Source organism: Thermobia domestica, chromosome 11 (genome assembly GCF_964235325.1).
Source record: "Thermobia domestica chromosome 11, izTheDome1.hap1.1, whole genome shotgun sequence".
Lineage (NCBI taxonomy): Eukaryota > Metazoa > Arthropoda > Insecta > Zygentoma > Lepismatidae > Thermobia > Thermobia domestica.
The window spans coordinates 73,478,036-73,490,741 of record NC_137464.1 but is presented as its reverse complement, the minus strand read 5'-3'; the positions used below and the strand labels follow the sequence as shown (position 1 = coordinate 73,490,741).

The 12,706-nt window shown below is 35.7% G+C and overlaps 1 protein-coding gene across 3 annotated transcripts in view; it reads right to left on the bottom strand.

Moving 5' to 3' along the window:
* Positions 1-12,706, bottom strand: part of LOC145664175 (uncharacterized) — a 58,123-nt gene that overhangs the window by 16,207 nt on the left and 29,210 nt on the right. The window contains exons 6-8 of one of the 3 annotated variants that reach the window (XM_081730600.1): positions 12,044-12,155; positions 4,121-4,511; positions 393-697 (exon numbers count right to left, since the gene is read on the bottom strand). In XM_081730600.1, coding sequence (XP_081586726.1) covers positions 4,124-4,511; positions 12,044-12,155 — 500 coding nt within the window. In that variant the 3' untranslated portion in view covers positions 393-697; positions 4,121-4,123. Of the gene's footprint in view, positions 1-392; positions 698-4,120; positions 4,512-12,043; positions 12,156-12,706 lie in introns of those variants that run through there. The other 2 variants (XM_081730603.1, XM_081730601.1) reach the window with 2 other exon arrangements.

Below are 12,706 nucleotides of genomic sequence, written 5' to 3'. Positions count from 1 at the left end.
TGAAAACGTTGAAGGGTACCGACGAAAACTGCCATTGGAATTGATCACAAAACACGGACCTTAAATTAAACCGAACCGGTAATCGTCTAAGAGGAATCCCCTCCTAGAACTTACCACAGGTAATTTGGTTTACTGCAATATGTTGATACAACAGCTCAATCACAACTAAGGCTAAATACAAGAATCTCATCCTATACTTCTTAACAGTAATAGAGAGAAACAGAACTGACAAAAGCAGGCGAATTCTAGCATATATTGACTATTTTGATGCAATAACATTAGCATAAACGCATGCGCAAGAAGTATCGTGCTACAAATCACAGCATATACTGAAATGGTTACTTTATGCTCACAATGAAATTAAAATATCTCGCTCACTTCTTTACATGACATTTCTTTAATTTACAACTGATACATCGAACAATGTCAATACATCACAAATTTTGATCTTTGACTTCATTTTTTCTGAGGTTGGCACAGGTTGGGCACTAAATACGATATATCGTTGTGAATTTCTCGTACTTCTGTACCCAAGAAACGTGAACAAATGACTAACCATAATTTTAAACCCATTTTCCTCCATATTTGACAGAAGCTGGGCACATAATATTATGTATCGTAAACTTCTCACTGGATATTGTCTATCCCACTAAATTTCATCCTGGCTTGATTTCGACGCCAAAAGTTGCTTACTACACTAAACAATAATATTGAAAAAGAAGGTTACACACATTTTAAGAAAGAAACTAAGAGTTTTTTTTTTAATATGACTATCTAAAAAATGCATATACCATACTTGTGAATATATTGGTATTATATTCACGTATTAAAAAAAAAATACAGTTATATAGTTTCCTCTTGCAGAACAAAATCAATTCGTGATTACATTCGGCATTCACTGTACTTTCTTCTGAAACTTTTGGAAAACTAGTTACAAGTAAATGATTATCTTTAGTCCAAAAAACAATCTTTCACTTGCTACTTTCTTCTTCGCATTTTCAACTGACACGTAGACATTTTCTCTCTTATATATAATCAGTAAATTCTAATTAACAGATGTATCACATAATAGTACATTTTTACAATTGCAGAAATGATAGTGGAAAATACGTCAAGCACAGGAGAGCAGGGGATAAGGTAGGAGAATAGAGTAACAAGCCAATGTTCGCAGTGTACGGGTATTCATAGATCTACGAGTAATATACTTGCGAAACCATCGAGTACGCTGTTGATGTTCCTGTTTGCATCTTTCCACTGCTCTTCTTCAACTCAGGTTTCCTGCCTGCTCCTTGTTCTCTCATTGTGGTTTACTGAGTGGGGGAATAACGTCTCAGAGCACCAGACGGAAATGACTAATTTTCCTTTTACGTTTTGTAAACTATGATCATATTTGTCCTTAAAATCATATTTAGATAATCATAACTGGACATCAAATGAGAGACTTTTAACCAAAACTTATTCAGATACCCTAAAAGCTTCTTGTAAGAACAAGTAAAGCTTACAAAACACATCATTCTGTCTGTGTTTATGAGTTGTATGGGATATGAATGAACCACAACATTAAACCGTACTTAGGCAACGAACACAATTTGAAAATCAGAGAAAGAATGTTTATACATCAGTGAAGAAAGTGGCATTTTAAGTGCTCAAGAAAAGTATTTAATTATCATGACAAAAATGCCCTCTTAGATAGAAACTATTCTCTCCTCCCTTAATGAACTGAAAGGATGCCTATCGAATGCCAGTAAACTTTATCTTCACCTGAACATCCGTTTTGTTAATCTTAACCGCAGATGTTTCATTGACCAGCTTGTAGCTTTCTTCAGTAGACTACTTTAAGGAATTTTACGTTGAAGGATCAATTACCGGTAACATTCCTGTATTGTAGAATAAATTGTTAAACGAAACTATTATCTTACTCACTCAGAATTTACATCTTTGCTTTAACCGCTAAACATAAAATCTATTTCACTTTAACTATAAAAATATTCCCCTCAGAATATTCGTGCTGCGCATAAAGTTCTGGATATAATTTAAAACTTCGAAATATTACTTCGCGTTACATAATGATATGTACACTCATGTCTAAAATTATTGTCGCATGTCTATAAATATGTAGCTGTAGGAATATAATTTGATAACGAATTCGCCCGGTATTTCTTATAATGCTAGTATGTGTATAATCGGCAAAGACATACAAATGCCAATACATAGTATTTGACAAATTTCATGTCAAAAGAGAAGTAAATAAGAACAATAAAACGAAAATAAAACTTTCTTGTCCATTTAGCAACATTTTATTTTAGTCATTTTAATTTTCGTACTTATAATTTTTTTCCCTATGAAATTTACCACAAATATACATTTCCCGATTATACACATAATATCAGTATTAAAAATACCCTGCAAAAATCATTATCAAATTATATTCTTACAAGAAGACAGTTATAGATATGCGACAATCATTTTGGACATGAGTGTACATAGGTGTCTGCTAGATGATAACATTCAATTGATCAGTATTAGCTAGTATTTTGCAGTAGAGACTATTTCTAATTTACGGAACGATAATACCAATAATAGCACATCTACACTATGTCAAAAATCTACTTAGCTAGTTTTTAGTTCTTCAAAATAATACTATTTCCAGTGTCTTTTTATTAATTCTTGCAATACTCTCGAGTTAATGTCTACTAAAATTTCACGCATTTATTACATTGGGCAAATGTTATCAGAATGGAGAGTGACAGTAAAACTGGTGTCACAGCGGCTCTGAAAGTGACACCAGTTTTAATAGCGATGCCTCTCGAATACGAAAGAAAAATAAGATAATTTCATCTTTAATCCTAAGTGGGTTCTTTTAAAATTAAAGAAGTATGAGGTACCTGGAAGCCCCATAGTGCTACATCCGGGGAGTACGGCGGATATGGACAGATAGGAGTATTTTTTCGGCTAAAAAAGTTACGGATCAAAAGTGCGAGCGCGAACGAATTTCGCACTCACTCTCATTTGCAAATCGACAGTTAAACTACTTTGGACGGATCCGTTTGAAGTTTAGTTCTTCGAAAAGCTCTCGCATAGTCGACTGTTTGAACGAATCATTTGTGCTACTTGTTTTGCACGTTTTCATCTGCTTCTAACGTCGAAGGACGTCCCGATCGTTGCTCATCTTCTAACCAATTCATTGCCGCTTTTGAATCGCTCATTCCACCTTCTGTAAGGAGTTTTCAATGTCACCGTCATCACCATACACTAATTTCAATATTTCGTGAGTTTCTTTGGCATTTTTTTTTTTTTTTTCAGCTTACAACAAACTTAACGCTGATACGTTGCTCGAAATTTAAGATGCGTGACAGACACTCTTAACACGTCCTCACTGTTCTACCTCTAGAAACTGACATGTCAAAACTTGTTCAAACTCGACACTGATTGTCTAGAAGATTGAGGCTATCGGGCTTACTAGTTGAAATAGATAAAATGTCGAAAAGTAGCGCTATGACGTACTTTTGCATTCATCGTACTTTTTGATCACATTTTGTACAATGAGAGTGAATAAGACAGCTCTTTTGATAATTTATTTTACAGTACAAGAATGTTACTGGTAATATGATTCTTTAAGCAACGTAAAATCCTTAAGGGAGTCGTACTAAAAAAAAAAAAAAAAAAAAAAAAAAAAAAAAAAAAAAAAAAAAGTCAATGAAACGTCTACAGTTAAGATTAACAAAACGGGTGGATACTAACTTCATTAATATTTCCTTCTCACTTTATTTATTTATTTATTTAGAGTTTAACGTCCCATCACTATGAATCGAAGTTAAGGAAAGATGGTGATGATGATAATGGTGGAATGATGAAAATGAGAGAAAACGGGAGAACTCAAAAAAAAAAAAAAAAAAAAAAAATCCATGTACGCGGTGTTTGTCCACCACAGAGTCCACTTGACGGGAGCTGGGATCTAACCAGAGATCCCACACGCCAGATATGAGCGTTCTACCACAGAACTTTCCTCACTTAGTAAAATTAATGCAGAAGGAAGCTGTGAGAGCTGAATAGTATTTTCAAAGAGTGATTTTGTTCTGCAAGCAGGTAAGTAAGTAAGTATATAAAGAAAGGTACTTACTACTTATTGTTGATCACTGAGTTCAAAGTCATCTTCACTTTCTGCTGACTGAGGACCCGCACTCAACTGAATCGAATCGGAATCTGACTCCAGTGCAACGGATAACCCTGGAAGTTTCTTCTTTGGAGCCATTTTGAGTCCTGTCGAAGATTTCTTTTCTCCTTCCATTGTAGATGCAGGCGTTGTATCATCAGCACTGGGATCAGAGACATTTTTTGTTGGCGCTTTCTGTAATGATTCAACTTCTAATTGCATTGGCGGAGATTTCTTTCCTGTCTCTGGCAATGCAGAAGGTTCAGATTCTGAAGATGTCTCTTCCTGTGCAGGTGCAGGTTGTGCATCAGGTTGCACAGTTGTAGGATCCTTGGAGATTGTTGCCGGTTTCTCTTCTCTGTAATTAATATAATAATAATAATAATAATAATAATAATAATAATAATAATTATTATTATTATTATTATTATTATTATTATTATTATTATTATTATTATTATTATTATTATTATTATCTATATATATAAAAGAGAACGTACAAATCCTTTGTCCGCTCATCACGCTAATACGGCTGAACCAATTTCTTTTATTTTTGGGGGGTTATTAGGATTTGGACCCTAGATGGTTTTTATCATATCACTTTAATTTTCAATTACCAGTGTCTTGAGATAATTGACCATTCAGGTGTCCATTACGTACAAATCCTTTGTTAGTTCATCATAGGTATAAAAATAAACGTATGTATATGCAACCCGCATGACCGTGTCACTCGGCGGGTTAACATAAATGACAGGCGTTATAATGGTTTTTATCATATCACTTGAAAGCGAAAAAGTAAAAATTATCTAAGTAACAAAGTTTATTGCGTTCGGGGGTGACCGCAGCGAAGCGGGGCGGGTTAACATAAATGACAGGCGATATAATGTTAACATTTACTGCAATCTTCTATGGTTTTTATCATATCACTTGAAAGCGAAAAAGTAAAAATTATCTAAGTAACAAAGTTTATTGCGTTCCGGGGTGACCGCAGCGAAGCGGGGTGAACGCTGCTAGTTATTATTATTATTATTATTATTATTATTATTATTATTATTATTATTATTATTATTATTATTATTATTATTATTATTTCTCCTACTACATAACACAAACTATGTGAAGCAAACAGCTTTTAACTGCGTAACGTATAGTCGGCATATGGTTCCATTACAATTATTTCTGTGATTCTAGACCATAACTCTCGAAATCATAACACAAGTAGCTCACAATGCTAAGCTCACATTAAATTTCTATACTCCTGCCGGAAATCGAACCCTGGTTCATACGTGCTTACTATTCCGCTACACATACATATAACAACGAAACAATAACAACAATCTACCTATAGTACAAAATCATTTCATCTGTGACTCGAGCTAATTTTTAACCGCTGCTCCGATCCTTCGATGCCTGCCGTTATTTGTAAATGAGTAGTGATGATGCTGCTGAACATGAACATGTTTTGCTATATATTATTAAAACAAGATCCATATTAAATGTAAATAAGGTTATAATTACTTATACAAAATCGGCAAACATTCATTCCAAAACAAGCACAATATAATTAATTAACTAAGCAACATGAGCACAGTATATAACTACACACAGATGTTACTGTTTACCAGCAAGAAATAACGGCATTACAAGAACTCAACTGTAACACAGACCAGTGGTCTCACTATGACTACCACAACGTCAAAAGTCTGATGCTGCGGGTAACACAAGTCTGGTAAGTAATAACAGTGATGGTAATATCTTAAAATGAAATGATATCTTGAATTTAACAACTTACGATTAGTTCATGTAAAATAAAGAAGATGGATAACAAATGGAAATAAAATATGAAAATAAGGAAATATCTCCAGAAAACTCACGAAACTATTTGCATCGAACCAGCTCTTTACAGCAGAAATTAATTATTCCCTACCATTGTGTGACGTAACACGGCTCATTTAATTAATTTATAGTTTCCGTCCGTGAATTTTGAGTCTTCCCTCCAGCAATTGAAAATGATTTTACAATTGATTAAATACTTAGTTGCCTTGTAAAATTGCGTTTTCGGTCTTTGCACTGAACTCTATAAAGATATGCATACTTAATAACATACTATTATAGCATAAGACAAATTTTTCCTTTCTTCATACAACCTGAATTACACATATATCGACTTTATAAGTAAAGACTGACACTTGTGGCAAAATGCTATACACGCCATATTTTGCCATTTATACGAGAAATTATGAATAAATGTCATTAATTGTGATCACTGGCGATAATTTTCACTCTACAGTTGCTTCATAAAGTTTGTTCATATTTCTACCGGAAATACAATCACATTGTTTGCCGTCATCATACTTTAGCAAGTGCCAAGGTTAGGTTTATTTAATATGAACATTTTCAACGTAGTGTTTTGTGAAAGACTTTGATGAGTTTTGGCTATTAATACGTTCAATTTATAGTTCTTAGTAAAAGTCATTAGTGATATTTATGGTATAAATATAAACCTTAATGTACGTTAACGCATTTAATATAAGCTGTTGCTGAATTGATGACATAAAAACACAATGAAGATATACCTTTTTTTACAATATAATGCCATTTTTAAAATTTATTTTATCATTTAGCATGCCATTTTCGGTGTTTCATTTTGCCATAACTACTAGTCTCTAGTTGGTTGACTGATTTGGAGTTTAGGTCCCATTTAGCAACGAGGCTGCATGAGACGCGGAGCTATAACTTGGCATGGGATCCGAACCACATGAGCTCTCACAAGGATCGAACCCTGATCTCCCGCGCCAAAAGTTCATATTTTAACAATATAGTGTGTCTTACTCACTCTTAACTATTTTAGGGATATTTAAAGGTACATATATTTGTTAGGAGTAAAATCCACTACTTTTCTCTTTTTCTTTTATTGAAAAAAAAACGAAAAAAAAACCCGAATGTTTAACCTTTGGATACCGAAAGGGGGTAAAAATGTATCCTATGCATATGTTTTACCGTATATTTTATGTCATAAACACCCGAGGGTGACTAGCGTTCTTTACATTGTGGACCGGACTGTAAGAAAATTTATTTCCTCAATAACAATTATATTGTAAGGTGATCTGCTTACGTATGTGGCTACATTGGGGTACATTTATACTCCCCTTGGGTATCTATGTTATCATAATTGTTTGAAGTATTTTTTGTTTGATTTTGTTCAACGAAATATAGAATAAAGAATACGCAATATTAGAGCTTATTGCAATATTACATTCATATTCCAATATTGTAACCCTTCCTGCCACAAAAATATTACGAAATTAATACAGTTCTATAGCGTATAAACAGATTTCCGTTTCGTTAATCTAACATACAATAACAAAACCAACATAACCTAACAAAGCACAACCCAACATAAACTAACATACCAATATTATCGATGCACAAATAAGGATGTTTCTAATTGCAAAAATTTGTGTTGGGGTACACTTGTACCCATGTTGGGATATCATGGGTATCCAAGGGTTAATATACAAAGTCGCTTTCCTCAATATATGAAGAAATAAAATACAAGAAGCTAGGTAACCTAACAATCTTTACTGCAATTAAGAATACTGTTCAAATTCTCTCCAACCATGTTCAATGACTAAGGTACATCTCTTTAGCACTGATTTGCAAATATTACGCCTAAGAGAGGATTTGCATCCAATCTCTCGAATGATAGTTTGAGTAGCTGTTTCAAGCGATCCAAATACTGCAGTTGCCCGGCAAACACCTCGTCTCTGACATACTCCACATGGAGAAGCCACATGGCGAAAGGTCATAAATGAGGTGTCCAATCTGTCGTATCACAACGACCAATTCGTTCATCGAAATCTTGATTCAAGAAATCCCTCACAACAACACCAAAGTGAGGCGGTGCTCCATCGTGTTACCTTGTGAACTGAACATTTTCGTAATGAGGATTATTTTCAAGTTCTAGAATGAAAACTTTCTGCAACATCTGACGGTATGCGTCACTGGTAACAGTTCTTTACAAAACGAATGGTCGTATGACATCACTACTCCAAATACCACACCAAACAGTGACATCAGGGACGTTTAACTCTGCTATCACAATTTTGTGTGGATTGGTATCACTCCAATAAACACAATTGTTTTGTTTACGCAACCTTTCATCTTGAATGAGGTCTCATCTGTCCACAAAATTCGTTCCCAGAAATCTCTATCAGCTATGAGAAACCATTCACAAAGCTCAACACGCGCTGGTTCCAATTACATTCCTGAAGCTTTAGCCAGTCAGATTTCATCTTTAAATCCTTTAACATGATCCTTAAAGAGGCATGTGTCATTCTTAGGTTATGTGCGAACCTTCTGATAGACTTCTTCAGGCTAGATACCCAACACTGAGCAACTAGTTCAATGTTTTCTTTATTTCGAACACTTTGTGGTCGTCGGCTTTGCAGTAGATCGTACACGGAACCTGCAGATTTGAATCATTGATTCAGGTTTCTCATGGCTTGACGTGGTGGTAGTTCCACACCTGGAAATCTTTTTCTGAGGTCTGCCGTCATCATATTTGTGTTTTTGTTGTGCTTCCATCAAGTTTGTAGCACGAAAACACGTTTTTCTTTGTTAATTTACGATTCATCTCAATACCTGTACTAGTCGTCACAAATTCACTCAGTAAACAACTTGACATTAAACACGTACGAAAACATGGTTACTAGTTCCAGCCACACTAAAAGACAAAGTAATACCAGTTCTAGTCACGTGTTCATTAGTTGCTGGTAATTGGCGTAAGCATTTCTGAACTCACGACGCAATTTCATCTGGGTTTCTCTTTCTTTTCTGATCTTAGAAGTAACAATAGCCTTCATACGTAGCAAGATCATAAATCATAAGATTGTAAACATTTATGTTCCTCACACATATATACAATACTCCTGTTTTGCAGAATGGTGTTGTTAAGACTTGTTGTAAGTTAATGCAAACCACTTTATGGGTTTTATCCTTGACTGCAATTTCCTTGCCGAGTTTCTTCTCTTTCCTCGTTTCTTGATTCCTTTGTAAAAAGAACTAAAAGAGATTCAACAAGGAAAATGCAAGAATACAACTCTTAAAGTATTTGCTTTGACTTAGTAGTCTTAGCAACTGCATTCTGCAAAACAGGAAAAGTGCATTACATGAAAAAAATAAACATTTACAAAATGTAAACAAGAAATTCTCATCAATATGTCTCCATGCTGTGAGTAGTTAATTAAAACTACTATAAAAGTCCAGCAACCCGTAGACCTCGCTTTTATACCAGACACACCAATATTCATTTTTAGCTCTCTCAACTCCTATTAGTATAATGTAGAGACAAAAAAGAAAGAAAAATGTTACTTTGGCCGAATTTGCAACAATCTATGTCATGAATAAATTACAAATGATTAATGACAGACTCCGTGGCGGCATTTACATACACAGAGACCAAATAATTCGATACTTACTGTAGCATATGAACGCCAGACAGTACCATTGTGTACTTAGAGTGTCCATTACAGAAGGACGTATGTGTCATTTAAGCCTTTATGCTTCGTACAAATTACTTACTTTTCTCCTAACGCTCATACGAATGTCAGCCGCCATAGCAGAATGGTTCAGCGTACAGTTAAAAAATTTGGTTAACAGCTAGCGATGGTCAACATTTATAGGAAGAGTAGAGTTAAACATCTCAATAACTCAGAAAGTACAAGTAAGCCCTTCTGCATTGAAAGTGACAACATGAGAGCTTCTACGTGGATATACAAAGGCTGCTCTGCGTATATGTGAACAAATAGTACTTACCAAATAGTTATAAAACTCCATTGTGCCACGTGTGGTAGTGCTGGATGCATCTCCCTGGATCCGAACGATAGCCCAGCTACGTATTTTCCATTGCAGAAGACTCCGCTGGAGAACTTCGAAATAGATCTTGTTCCATTTCTCTTTCACAACTTTCGAGAGTCCATTCACAGTTGTCATGCGCCTTTTGCCCATAGCTCTTTTAACAGTCCAAATTCACGAAAGCACATTGAGGTATCTCGCTGAAAGGTATGGCCTGTATTCGCTTCCAATCGCTTCCTTTATATCTTGGTAGAATGCGAGGGACGATCTTGATGTGTGTAATGAAGCTTTGTCTTGATTGATATGAACCATGTTGATCCCGTTCTCATACATTTCTGGTAGCTCCTGATCATATATCGGCTTCAGGACTTATTCTTAGTAGTGCTGCGAGTTGATTTTGCATTCCTTCTTCATTCTGAGAATCTTTATTTTGTCTCGGTAACAGCAGCCGGCAACCACTACGAACCTTTTCGGGGAAGTCTTTTTGCATGTTCGGACCCCCTTTGTGAAGCGCTTTGCGCCTTTGTCTCTGTACATGACGGCTCTTGGTTTGCTGCAGTCGGAGAGCTACACCCACACCCAGGCCTGTATTTATATATTGTGTGCCCCTGTGTTCTAAATAATTTGCCGCCCCAAACAAAATTTTCCATTCACTCCCCCCCCACGGAAGCGACCTATATTAAAGCTGAATTAATACTTTTTGGGGTCGCTGAGATGAATACTGACAGTTTTAATCGAATCCAAGGTCATACTCCACTTCCCAAGGAGGGGACGAGATTTTAAAAGTATTCGAAAACGACAGATAGAAGTGTTGAATTCATAGTTTTCGAAGTCGCTGAGTTTAATGGCATCAGTTTTCATTATGTTCAAGTTTATACTCACCTCTTGGAGTGGGGGTGAGATAGGATGACTTTTAAAAATAATCAGATAAGCTAACTAATCAGTACTACTGTACTTAGAGTGAATTAGACACATTAACATATTTTCTCGCGCTTGCGCGGGACTCTGCAGGTTGCAAGTTTTAAATATTACTTTAATGTGAATTTTTAAATAAATCCAAAATTTTGCCGCCTTGTGTTCCAGCACAGAATAGCACTTACCTAAATACGGGCCTGCCCACACCTCATCCAATGTAGTAACATACCGCCACCGTTGGTTTGCCACATGCCGCTCGTACACTTCCCGTCGGTACGCATTTGTAAGGTGATGACGGCTAGACTTGAGTACCTTTTCAAGGTTTGGTTGTTGGCACAAGGTGCAGTTGACAGTTCCCAAAGACATTTAAACAATTTGACGTCTGTCGTTGGGTCGGAGATTCTCTTGGCTATTCTGCGAAGTTTCGCCTGCATGCTGCTGGTGGCTTATGTACACAGCTGTGTTCTCGTCCCATTTGTTGGAGAACCGAACGCTGGACCGGGGCCAAAGAATCCTACCTGACGATTATATTCTTAATTTAAGTCACGCTAATGTCACAGTCTTAGTTCTTACACAGCTTTCTGATCACTGAAATACTAAACTTTGCGTCGTAAAGGGCTACAACATAACCTTCTCAAAAGTGACTAAATATTGGTGGCATTTTCGACGCAACGAGAAAACACGTTTGGAAAAGTTATACAACGTGACCCTCCTCCTCCTTGAAAACAGCTGTTTGCATGGGATTTTCGATCCAGCTATTCTGCGGAGGGGGGGGGGGGATTGCACTTGGTGAAACACACGCCGAATAGCCTTCTGTATCGTTAGCGTACGCCTTTTCAGTGCAGGAGACCTGGGTTTAACTCCTGGTGGGATCCCACGTTAAGCTGTAGGTTCACGTCTCATATAGCTTCGATGCAGAAACAGGAGGCCAAACTACAAACCAACTAACCAATACCATGTGGGTATTTTCACACTACCACTGCCCTCGTTGTCTTCCTCATGTTATAATTTCATTATATAATCATGGTTCATTTCCATTCCCTATTATTTTCCTTACCCTTCAAGATATAAGCTTAGGATGTTTAACTTAAAATTAATTTCATTATGTTTTTAACTTACTTTGTCTCTCCAACCATAGCAGCTACTTGTTCCTCTAGGTCCTCTTCTAAGTCACTGTAGGCCGAATGGGAAGCTGCTTCTACACCAAGAAGAGTTCGATAGTTTTGTAACGCTGTATATTCAAAAGAAAAAGCAAAAAATATTATATATAAACACGAAGATAAGAACTGAATTAGTAAAAATAATTAACAACACAAATATATAGAGGACGATTCAGAAGGAAATGTCATAACCGCGCATGATTATAAGGAGTGTGATTTTGAAAAAAAAAAAAAAAAATCTTGTGCAAGTCTGTTTAATATTTAATATTTTTAGGCGGCAATATTGTAACCCAGCATCTGTAAATAATAATAATAATAAAAAAAGAGTTATTTTCAAAGAAAAACCTACATTTATCTCTTTATTCTTTTCCCTTCTTCGATACTACTGCAACGTCCTGTAAGCCACTGGATAATCCATTTCATTGGTATTCGTATGAGTTGTATTCTTATAGCAATTATATCAGATTCTATAAATATTTCAATGAATGTTTCCCGAATTTCAAATGAGCAGAAGGTTTAAATATCTCTAACGCGAAAATCATTACATATACAAATGATTATCAAAATAATGGAAACACTACTAATGTGCAAAACGTAAGATGGGTGTCCTGGTGACACTGCA